This window comes from Xiphophorus maculatus, chromosome 4 (assembly GCF_002775205.1).
Source record: "Xiphophorus maculatus strain JP 163 A chromosome 4, X_maculatus-5.0-male, whole genome shotgun sequence".
In the NCBI taxonomy this organism is placed as follows: Eukaryota; Metazoa; Chordata; class Actinopteri; order Cyprinodontiformes; family Poeciliidae; genus Xiphophorus; species Xiphophorus maculatus.
In genome coordinates, this window is record NC_036446.1 from 2,228,624 (window position 1) to 2,240,637 (window position 12,014).

Below are 12,014 nucleotides of genomic sequence, written 5' to 3' on the forward strand. Positions count from 1 at the left end.
GGGGGGGGGGGGGGGGGTAGCGGCTTATAGTCCGAAAAATACGGTAACTTAAATAAAAAAAACTTAAGAAATGGTGTTTGTTTAAAAAATAAATGAATAACATAAAAAATAAAAATGAAGAGTAAAAACACATACCAGTGTTCTGTTAAAAATAAAATGAATAAATAAATTATTTCAATAATAAATACAAAAAGTAAAAAAACAAAATCAAGAAATGGGGTTCAGCTGAGAGGCTTTCAGTGGTAAATGTCTTACTCTCATTGCATATTCACTCCCTAACTAGGCAAAGGAAAACCACCTGAAAACATGTCGGTTCATTACAGGCCACAAACTACCACAACGTTCCCAGAATAAAACCATCTGAAGGACAGAAATGCATCACAGGTACAAGATGCACTTCAAAAAATATGCAACTCTGTTGATTCAGTTAAGACACACCTCACACCTGGACAAACTTCACATAGTTTGTTTCTTCCTTTGTGCTGAAACTCTCACACATCAGCCTGTTTTTCTGTTCACTGGTGGATATTATTCATATAAAACATAACAACAAACACCAAAATAATACAAACAACTTCTTCTGTTTATTGTTTCTTTTATCATTTATCATAGTAAATTCCAATTAACTGTATTTAATAAAACAAAGCTGCCATCATTGTCGGGATTGTTAGTTTGATTATTTTCTCCACTGTTTGTTCATTGGACACCAATGAATTGATAAATGCAGTTACCATGTGCAGCTCACAAATCACACTGGTGTCCTAAAGACAGTATATTACACATGGGAACGTTTTTCAGGGGCATTATTTGTGTTTGTGGGGCTGTAATTACTGTGACACACACTTACAGTCATACATTGGCCTGACGAATAATCAATAAATCAATGAATAAATTCAAAGGAGCTCAATACTTTCCATTTGCATGATTTATCATTTTACTTTTCTCTATCTTAATACCAAAACCTGGATGGTAAAAGTCTTCAGTCTCATCTAGTCATTTTTTGAAGACTCATCTTATTTAATTTGTTTGTTTATTTATTTGGAATATTTAAAATGTCTTCCTCTTCCAGTGTAAAATATTTATTAGAATTAAAAGTTTATTAATCTTTGGGAATGTGTTTTTGCATTACTACCATTATAAAACTTGAAACAATAACGTTATTGTTCATCACAATAACTTCTGCATCCAGCAAAATTTGCTATGTGACGTTAAAAAGATCGTTACTTTTACCGATATCACACCTTTATCACAAACTACGGTCCACATCGCCACCGCTAACAGAGAGGCTTCAGCGGTGCACAAAATAAATCTGAAGTTGGTGAGATTTCTGTCACAACCAAAACAGCTGGATAAAAACGAGCTTTCAGAAAACTTCAGAGCATATTGGAATCAGCCCGGTCTGAGAAACACTTCCAGAACATTCATGTCCGACACGCATCGTCTCACATCACACTCTCCTTTAAAGTCGGACTCCCAAAATAAGCGAGGCGTCGCGCTGCGGGGCTCCGCTGTCAACAACCAGCCGCGGGGTTCAAACAGGCGCGCAGCCCCGCAGGAACAAACCGAAACAGCCACAGCAGAGAGACGAGGCCGGAGCCCAACTCACCTTTCATGGCGGAAATGACAAAATACATATTTAGAACAATCCAGACTGATGGAGGGAGCTGCGTGTGACCCGCGCCGCTCTCCTCCCGCTCTGTCATCCTCTGGCTGCTCCGCACAGCGTGAGGGGACGAGTGGCGGTGACGTCATCGCACTGGCCACGCCCCCGGCGTTCTGAACGCCCCACCCACAAGCCTCTGGGCCAATCAGAGAAAGCGCCACATTGTTTCTAAAGCAACATTTTATTCTCTCTTTCAAAAAATTCCAAAGATTTAATACAAACGTGTAACTTTATTTCTATAGACTAAAAGTTACACATTGTTTTATTTACAAATGTATTGATCCCAAAGGGAAATTAAATGTTGTCATAACTTATATTAATTCAAATTCTTCATAGAGTTATTGTAGATAGCGATGGCTGTTGGCAGGAAAGCTCTCCTGTAGCAGTCTGTTTAACTGTGACTCTGAAGACGCCTCTGACTGAAGACACTCTGTTTTCCTAAGACAGTCTAATGCAAAGATGGTCAGGGTTGTCCATAACTTTCTGTAATAATAATTTCCCCATTTATGTCTAAATTTATTCAACTTTTGTTTTTTGTTTTATTTGTTCTACTTTGTAGATTTTAAGACTTTAACACCAATATTGTCAGTGTTTGTGGTAAGGTTCAAATATATAAAACAAATGGAATAAAAAACATTTTAAAAATATCTTTTATCACCAAAGGAAACAGATAAAGTAATAATCAATTATTCTGACGATTAATTCTGCACCACATAAGGTTTTTTTCAGTATTAGAACTAGATTAAATTAATTTTAATTCTAATTGTTCTTTGGAACCACTTTCTCCGTGTAAAACAAGTTCAATAAACATCAATGTTCATGTCTGAAAAATGGTTTTATCTTTGGTATTCTTAGAAAAAGACGTAAATATTTCATACAATTGCAAAAGAAAAAAAATCCATATATTTCTATATTAAAACAAGTGAACTTACAAGCGTGCGTCTTCTTCACAGCTGCTGACAAACCTGGAAGACAGAAATAAACAGAATCTTATTTTTGATTTCAGGTTATTGTGTAGCATTTGGAGGATATTTGCATGATGTTGGATCTTGAAACATTCAAACCAGCCTTATTTATTTAAAAGTAAATTAAGTTATTTAAAAACCCAGCCGAATGACTTTACAGCAATTCTTCCTCCTGATGTGAAAACGCTGATTGCACAGTTCCAGATAATGTGACGAATTATTTCTTCTCAAATCCACTGGAAGCTGCAACTTTCTCATCATTTTGTCACCGCAACCGAAACTATCTGTGATTAGTAGTGAAGATAAACTGAAAGCTTAAAAAAGTAGAACTACACCAGATTTTCAGGAGTTCACTCAGCAGTCAGCCTCCCTCAGTTCCTGATGATAAAACTTGTAAAGTCTGCGTCCCACCACAGGGGAAAACCTGAACACGGTGCACAGAGTCACGCAGGCAGCAGCCGAGACAGAAAAAAACAAACGATCCGGTTGATTTCATTGATCATCTGAGTCTAAACCTGGAAAACAAAAACCTCCATCAGCAGAAAAACGCTCTGCAGCGAACGCCTGCTGTTTCTCCGACTGTCCGGCAGAATTAATCCTGCTGGAAAAAACACAAACATTCCCTTCCTGTCTCAGAGAGACGCTAACAATCCCATAGCCTCGTGTTAGCAGATGATCCTTCCAACTCCGAGCTGCAGAACGAGAGGAAGAACTTCCCCGTTTCAGGAACAGAACAGCCCAAACCATGATACTCGCCCTTCAAACATCTATTTTCTCACTTTGGTTTCTTTGTAGTTACTTTATATCATTTTAAAGGGGAAGTATCATGTAGAATCAACGTTTTTGAGCTTTACATAATGTTTGAAAGTTTTTCCCTCATCAGAAATATTCCTGCAGTGTTGATTTGATTCTTTCATTAATGTTTCAGAAATCCTTTAATCTCCATGGCAACCATTCAGCTGTACAAAATGCCTGGGTGGACCTAGCCCCGCCTTTGAGGCGCAGCTCCTCCCCCACTCAGCTCCTTCAAACTAGCCAACAGCAATTAGCAAACACCTGCTGAGCTCATTATAAGAGCTACTTCTGAGGCTAATAGAGGAGCCATGTTGTGATAATTTTGTGAAGTTTCAGAACGAGCAGCAGTTTCTTAAAGAGACAGAGGCCCAATTTCAAGATGTTAATTTAAGAAGTCTAATTACTTTTAAGTCATATTTGATATATGTAGCATTTTCAGAACAGCTGAAGGTAACATAGCTAATTGATTATGCTATAAAAACACAGTACTGCCCCTTTAAGAAAATATTTGTGTGACTGTTTGAAAATATTTTGCCAATCTAATTTGTTTCCCCATCTTTTCTAATTCATGGACGCATCACAGAAGACTGAACTCATATTATTCTGCTCAAATGGGTCATCTGGAGCCCAGCAGGTAAATATCAGCTCCATATTCATACTTTGACTCCATATTTAAAATCCACAGCCACCAATCTAAGATGGCCGTCTTAGATTTGAGACTCGTCAAAGTAGAGATTACTTTGTCCAAGCAGGATTTGCACAGATCATTCACTCCTATGTCTTTATTATTGCACTTTGGTCAACCATTTTGTTTTTAAATGAGCTTTCTACATAAACTGGACTGACTTTGCAGATATCAGCAAATGTTTGGTGACAAGAACTCAATTAGATACACGAGTTGCAAACAGAGATGCTTGTACAAACTGTTCTAAGCATAAGTTTAAATAATAAATCATAATTCATGGCGCAGTTTCGGTAAGCGTTATAAAACCACAAAAAATAAATGTTTGATTGGCTCGACATCCTTCTGCGGCTCCGAGGAGCAGCTAAGAGATTTCCCTCCCAAACTCAGAGCGCAGTCTGTCCCAAAGCCTCGCTCCCCGACACACTGACCAAAACCTGCAGCTAACTGCTGGAACATTTAGAGCCACAGGGGGGCGACGGCTGCAGAGCGAGGACGGAGGAGACGCTGCAGCCGTGTGACCTGCAGCAAACCAGGCAGACAGGAAGTCCAACCTGTCATCTCAAAGATCCATTTAAACAGAATTAAATATTTACCAAACCTATTCCACCTTCAAAGCTGCAGTTTGTAATCTCTAAAACAAAATATGTGTACATATTTATAAAGACTAGTTTTTATTTTGACTAGGAATGACAAAATAACGCATTTTCCTGGACAATAAATTATCCCAGAAAAGAATCTTGATAAACGATAATATTGTTGTTCTGATTTTATTTATAAGTAATACAATGGTAATGCAAGAACACATTCTTAAAGCTCAATCAGTTTTATACAGATTATTGAAAAATCTTGCGATTAAATGAAAAATCTTTGTTGTTTCTCTTTGATCACTGCAAAAGCACAAAATCAAGTATTTTTAGTCAAGTTATTTGTGCAAATATCTTATGAGAAAACTAAAGATATTTAGTTCTCTCAGCAAGATAATAGGAGGTTATTTTGAGCCAATAATTCCTTAATATTGATGAAAAAGTTCTTGTTCCATTGCCAGATTATTTCACTAAAAAACATGGTGAAAATATATTGTTACAAATAAAATAATCTGCCAATGGAACAAAACGTTTCTAATCAACATTCAGGATTTATTGACTGAAAACAAACTCATATTTCTGGCTGAAAATGACTTCAGTTTGTAAGTTAATTTTCTCATATTTCAAGTGTGTTAAGAAATAAGAGCAAAAGTACTTGGTGAGATTTTCTGTTTTTGCCACGATTAATCGATTAATCATCAGAATAATTGATTAATTGTTAGAATAGTAGCATACTAAAATAATCGTTAGTTGTAGCCCTATTTCATTCCATCAACACTCGTGATTTTACATCTCTGCGTGTTTCCTGTAAGAATCTGGATGCACTCGGCTGTTCCACTCAAGTTTTGACACCATTGTTCCGTCTTTGTGTCTTTTTTTAACGAGGAAAGCAAATCGAAGACAGGATGCGTTTCCTTTTTCACAGTTTTTAAGGTTTCTGCTGATAGTGCAGAACCTGAGACAAGACGAAGCTTTGAAATGAAAATTAAACCATGTAGTAACTAAGAGGAGACGGGATGAATGCGCTCGGTAACGGGCCGCTTCTGTTCCGCTCGCCTCCATAATTCATCGGCGGCGCTGAGCTGAAAGCAGCAGACATGAGGGACGTGGAAGCTGCTTCCAGCCGGATTCCCCAGCGGAGAGACGAGGCTTTAAGACGAGGAGCCGGCGACAGACTGAGAACCTCCCTGCGGGCGCTGATGGATGGAGCTGCAGCTCAACAAACAGAGCTGGAGGACGGCCGAGATGAAGGGAACTGCGCCTGCAGCAGCGGCTTTACCACAAACACTTCATATGTCTGAACAAACCGAGCCGCTGAGCATCTTCTCCGCTGCATTCAAATGAGAACCCAGATATTTTCATAAATAATGAGTTAAAAGATGCTGAACCAGTCAGCGCAAAACAAAAGGAACCTCTTAAACTGAATGGCATCTGGATGAAGCTGCATTACGCTTTAAAAAACTAAAAATCATCCGGCCCAACTTTCCATTCAATTCAGTTTATCTACATAAAGCCGATTCACATCACATGTTGTCTCAAGGCACTTTATAAAATATTTACCCAAACCATTTCCCTCAGATGAAAGAAAACTGGTTTGGATCAGAGAAGCTACTAATCCAGTAATGAGTTCATATAAAGTTAATTGATCCTATTGACGATTAATTGATAAGCGTCCATTTTCTTAAAAACACCAACAGATTTTTCTCTTCAATCAAGATGGCCGACTGTCTTTCAGCATTTCATAATTTCTGAAATAAACAAAACATAATTAAATCGTAACATTATTTTGTGTCAACTCTATTAAATACTGAATGAATGGATAGAAAATTGTGGTTTTCTCACGTTTTAAACTTACTGACTTGTCGTCAGTCTGGTGCTCTGATCTCAACCAGAACCTTTTATTTTGTTTACAGATGATTAGTTTTATTTGTTGTTTCTGTTTGGGTTATATATTTTGGATATTTCAAATGTCTCCCAGCTCTGGTGTTGCATGTTCATTAGAAATTAAAGTTTATTGACCTTTGAGGATGTGTTCTTGCATCAATATTATAGTAACTGAAAATGATCTCAAAACAACGATATCATCTTTTACCGCAATAACTTCTGGCACAACTTATCGTCCAGCAAAATTTGTCACAGTGATGGAAAACCATCAGCACCAGATGGAGCTCTGGTTGGGTTGCTAGGCAACAGGCGGATCCCTGCTTGGGTTGCTAGGTAACAGCGGAATTTGACCAAACAATCGGGAGAGTTTTGAAACGCCTCATTTTCCAAACACCAAAAAAACATGAACTTATTGCCAAAAAACGACTGGATGTTTTTTTAAGGTAGGGGAGGAAAAAGTCTCAAATTAATCAAACAAATACGAACTTTGTTGAAAATGGTGAAAATCTGAAACATTTGAATTGAAATGAAGGTTACGGTGAATCCTGAGCTGCTGTTTGCCAGTTGATGTGAGGAAAACCTCCTGAATGCGACGCCTTCAGGCAGCAGTTGCCTCCCTGCGCCTGTTTCAAAGCTCCTAAATATGTACAACACTGCAGGCTGAAGCTCCCAACATGACAGCGACCCGTCCCCGACTCCCCCAGCGGAGCTTGGAGATCCAGCGGCTCGTAATTGTTCGGAGCGAGCGTCTCCTCGTGCCAATTATAAGGCATTAGCAGCAGCCGCCAAAGTCATTTCCCCGCCGCTCATCAGGGAGCTCAGCGCAGGAGGAGGAAAAGCGGAGAAGCGGCCGTCCTCTGGCTGCCTGCAGCGTCGGATGAGCTGCGGATTTAAGATGGAGGTGATAAAAGCAGATTTATGGATTAGACAAACGGATATGATTGAACTTTCAGTGACTCGCTGGAGCAGAGCTTCACTGATTTACTCTGAGGCACAAACTCTGTTTGCTACTGAACCTACTGCCTCACATCTGATCTTCAGGTCGGTAACAAAATCTAACAACGAAAACTGAGATCAAGAAAACATTTTTGTTAACTGAAATACATAAAACCAGTAGTTCATGAGGAAATGCTACAACTATGACAGCAACAAAGTTTCTTTTGCCCCATCTTAGCCCCTCCTCTCATCCCCACACTTAGACACGCCCCTCAGTGTCTCTTAGCCCCGCCCACTTTAGGGGGCGGGGTTAGTTACACTTTTTTCCGTCAGGTGTCACAGGTAAACAGACCTTATATCTAGCCAACACTAACATGATAAAGAAAAATAAAATTTATAAAATGTTTTTGTTATGTGAAACAAATAAAAAAGGTGATTAATGGTAAAAACTATAACTACTTAGAACTCTATCGTGTTTATAAAACTAAAACATACTGAAATTATAGATATAATGTTCTTTATTTTTGTGTTTATGAATTTATTCATTAGCCTTACAAATTGATGTGTAATTTATTTTTTGTTCTGCCACACAAACCGTCAGCTGTTCTCAAATTACGGCACTTCATATGCGCTTATACAGTACAGACCAAAGGTTTGGACACACCTTCTAATTCAATGGGTTTTCTTTATTTTCATGACTATTTATAAGGCAATAAATCCCACTTATTAACCTGACAGGGCAGGTTGACCTATGAAGTGAAAACCATTTCAGGTGACGACCTTTTGAAGCTCATCAAGAAAATGCAGAGTGTGTGCAAAGCAGTAATCACAGCAAAAGGTTTGAAGAAACTAGAATATAAGGGCTATTTTCAGTTGTTTTACACTTTTTTGTTTAGTGCATATTTCCACATGTTATTCATAGTTTTGATGCCTTCAGTGTGAATCTACAATGTCAATAGTCATGAAAATAAAGGAAACTCATTGAATTAAAAAGTGTGTCCAAACTTTTGGTCTGTACTGTATATTGACCCCAAACTTTTGGAAATTTCTACTTTACTTAATGTTTCGAATCTTTAAGGATTTATGGGCTTCATTAAAATTCTTTATTACCGAGCAGGTAAAGCAAAACGAAACAAAATTACACTATACTATGTCCAGAAGTAATTTAAATGTTTTGTTTGGACACCACTGGTGTAAGCAAATCTTTAGTTTTTCTTCTTTCCACTTTTTAAATAATTTTTATTAACGCTTTCGTCCAACGATACAAAACACAGCAGCCAGAAAATCCGTCTACGTTGAAACGATCCGGTAAAAGTCAAACAGCCTTTCCTTCTGATCGGTTCTAATGAAGCTGTTTGAAACTCATCTGTGGTTTTTCTTCTAAATGCAGACAGAACAATGCAGTGAGAAACACTCGGGGAGCTGCTGTTAGCTTCCTGTCTGACCGCAGTAACGTTCGCTGCCACCTCAGATGAAAGAGCTGCAGCTTATCACCAGCAGCCAAACACAACCGACTCTCTGCTGCTGTAACTGAAGCCGGGGAAGCACCGCCAACCAGGCCGAGCGCCGACAGCCGCTGCTGCAAGGCGCTCAGCCCCACTTTCATCTGAATTCATCACACCACAGCTGGATGTGTCGGTTTCTTCTGTCTGGTGTTTGTTTTATAGGCAATAATTAACTTTTATACCAAACATCTTCTTGATAAGCAACCAAATAAACTGATTTCTTCAAACGACATGATGCCCTAAAATCACTAGAGTCTATTTTTATTACAGTGAAGGAGCCAAATGGAGACGACCTCCTTGATCCAGGTTGTTTTACTATTTTAGAGTGTTCAAATATAAAGGGGTAATAATATGTCAAATCTACTTTTCATATCTTTATTTGATGCTATGATGTTATTTACTCATCAAGAACAAACTGGAGTGTTGATTTGATTTTTCATTATTTCATAAATCCTTTAATCTCCATGGTAACCATTCAGCTGTGCAAAACAGCGGAGTGGACCTCGTCCCGCCTTCGAGGCGGAGCTCCTCCCCCACTCTGCTCCTTCAGACTAGCCAGCAGCGGTTAGCAAACACCCGGTGGAACTGCTCAGCTCATTGTAGGAGCTACGTCTCAGAGCAACATGGCAATAAGGTTGTTAAAGGGTTAATCAGCAGCCATGTTGGATGACTTCCTGAAGGAAAAGCTTCAGAAAGACCAGGAGTTTCTTAAAGAGACAGAGGCCCTGACATTTTGAGAATAATCTCAGACATTTTCCAGACAAACAAGAATATGAAGTATGAAAACTTGAAAATTTGCAATTTTTCTAAAAGTAAAAGTATTTACAACTTTTGAAACTCAGAAATCTCTGGGATTAATCACAAAATTTCTAGTTTTTTCTATCAATTTCTTTCACTTTCCAAGCTCAAAAATGTAATCGTTTTTTCTGGAAAATTTCTGAGATGAATCTAAAACTTTCTGAGTTTTGTCTAGCAAACTTTAGACTTTCAAGTCTCCAAATTTCTGAGTCTTCAGAAGTTTACTCCTTTTTCTTTGTACAATGGTCCTAATATGTTGATCTGCAGAGGAACCACGCAGCTGAAATGAAGATCAGAGCCTCAGATGACGGCAACAGGAAGTAAACGGAGGTCAAAACCAGAACAAATTAGGTTCTAAAATAAAATCTGGTGTTTATGGAGGTAAAACTACAGGAACAAAGCGAGGCTTAGAGTCTGGAGGCCTCAGGGGTAAACATCTCTGACAGAACTGTGAGTTGTATCTGTTCTGTTTCCCCCTGAACATTTCCATGAACCCGTCACTGTTTGTGTTTTTCTGCTCAGCTGGTGTTTTTTTCACATCTTTCTTTGCACGTAATCGAACTAATTTGGCAGGCGGATGCAGCATAAGCCCCGCCGGCGCGATTAGACGGCTGTCTGACTCAGCAAACTGAAAGTGACATTCGGTCATGCACGTATCTGCCTGCAGAGAGTCACGCTCTCCGGCGGCTATCATCTAATCCATCTCAGGCAGAGGGGGATTCTCACTGATATCACGCTGGATTTTCTGTCCGTCGCGTGGCAAATCGGCCGCAGCGTGGGAAACGTTGCTCTCTGACCACCTGATGTTTCCAGGTGTTGTGGATCCGTTCGTCCCAGAGACAGTTTGGCTGTTTCTTGTCCTGGCAGAGCACCTGCTGCTGGTGTGAGCGAGTTGCATCAGGGACAGATTATGTAACGCTGACATCTGCTGGGAGCAGAAGGAGGCTCGGGGTTCAAGCTGCTGCATTGCTGATGTCTTTTCTGGTTTCTGCAGGATTTACGTTCAGGAAGGTCGATTTAGAGTGTTTTTATATCTGATAGTCTGGTAGATTTGGTTTGATTTGGGATTAAAACTTCAACATGTTGCATCTCCAGCTGCTGCAGTTCTCGTTCTCTCTGCTCTGAGTCAAACAAACCAAAACCTCTAAGCAGCCCGTTCCCCTCCTCGCCTGTGGGGGCGCTGCACCAAGAACAACTGAAGGAAACGACACAAAAGACACTGAGCACAACTTCCTTCTTCATCGACTAGGAACAATCATGAGTGGCTTCAGACTTTAGCGGTTGCAGAATTTCTCTTTTGTTTTTGGCTAAAAACCATGAGCCATTTCTCCCACTTGTGCTAGGCTAGCTTGTTTGTTTTGGTTGTATTTACCCAGAATGCCCGGCGCTGTAGTCCACTTCCTGTGGTCTCTGGTCCACTTGGCTTTCACATATGCATTCAAACTGAACCAGAGTTCATTTCAACCAAACCGAAACCGAGGCTTGTAGGACCAGAATGAGATTTTTTTTGGACTGGAGTTGGACTTTTATTTTTTTAACTCTGTTTTTTCTTCTTCTTTTTTGTATTTCAGGGTCTTATATTCTAATAAGAAGCAGGATTTTCTCTGCTCAGTGGCCAGCAACCTGAGAGACAACGATAAATATGTTAGACTTATTTAATAAACGTTAATTTATTTTATACATTTTCTAAAAACTGAAATAAATAAATGAATAAACTGACTGACAGAATAAGCTCTCCATTAATATTTTTTTTTATATATTTCTTTTGGTTTTTTATGATCTATTTCATGGTGTATTTATTTAATTTTATAAAATAGGTCTCCATAGTTACTAGCTTGACTCCATCAGAATTTCTCCCTGATTCTCCAAATTGGAAGCTCCAGGAAAGATACTGACTACTCAGAACTCACCCCCACAACCCCTTTTAGACTCATTTGGGCCTTTTAGGTGTTTTAAGTTCTCTTTCTATCAGAAATTAACTTTGAGTGTTCATAAAGAGCTGTTTTATTTGGGTCTAGAACCGTTAATCAGCCTCTCAGCTCCAGCAAATAAACACAAAACCACATTAGCCACCCGCTGACAGACGGAAATTTACCCTCCATGTTGCTCTTGAGGAAAATAAAACATAATTTGATCCGTAATTTTATTTAAAAACCGCAGAGCTTAAACGCGGCTCTAATTGCAGCTGCTGTTCCCTAA

At 39.1% G+C, this 12,014-nt stretch overlaps 1 protein-coding gene across 2 annotated transcripts in view; it reads right to left on the reverse strand.

The window, feature by feature from the left end:
* The window catches only part of LOC102228385 (nuclear receptor ROR-alpha-like), a 49,340-nt gene that overhangs the window by 18,915 nt on the left and 18,411 nt on the right, over window positions 1–12,014 (reverse strand). Inside the window, exon 2 of one of the 2 annotated variants that reach the window (XM_014472152.2) lies at window positions 2,596–2,628. In XM_014472152.2, coding sequence (XP_014327638.1) covers window positions 2,596–2,628 — 33 coding nt within the window. Of the gene's footprint in view, window positions 1–1,606; window positions 1,781–2,595; window positions 2,629–12,014 lie in introns of those variants that run through there. The other variant, XM_023332711.1, reaches the window with a different exon arrangement.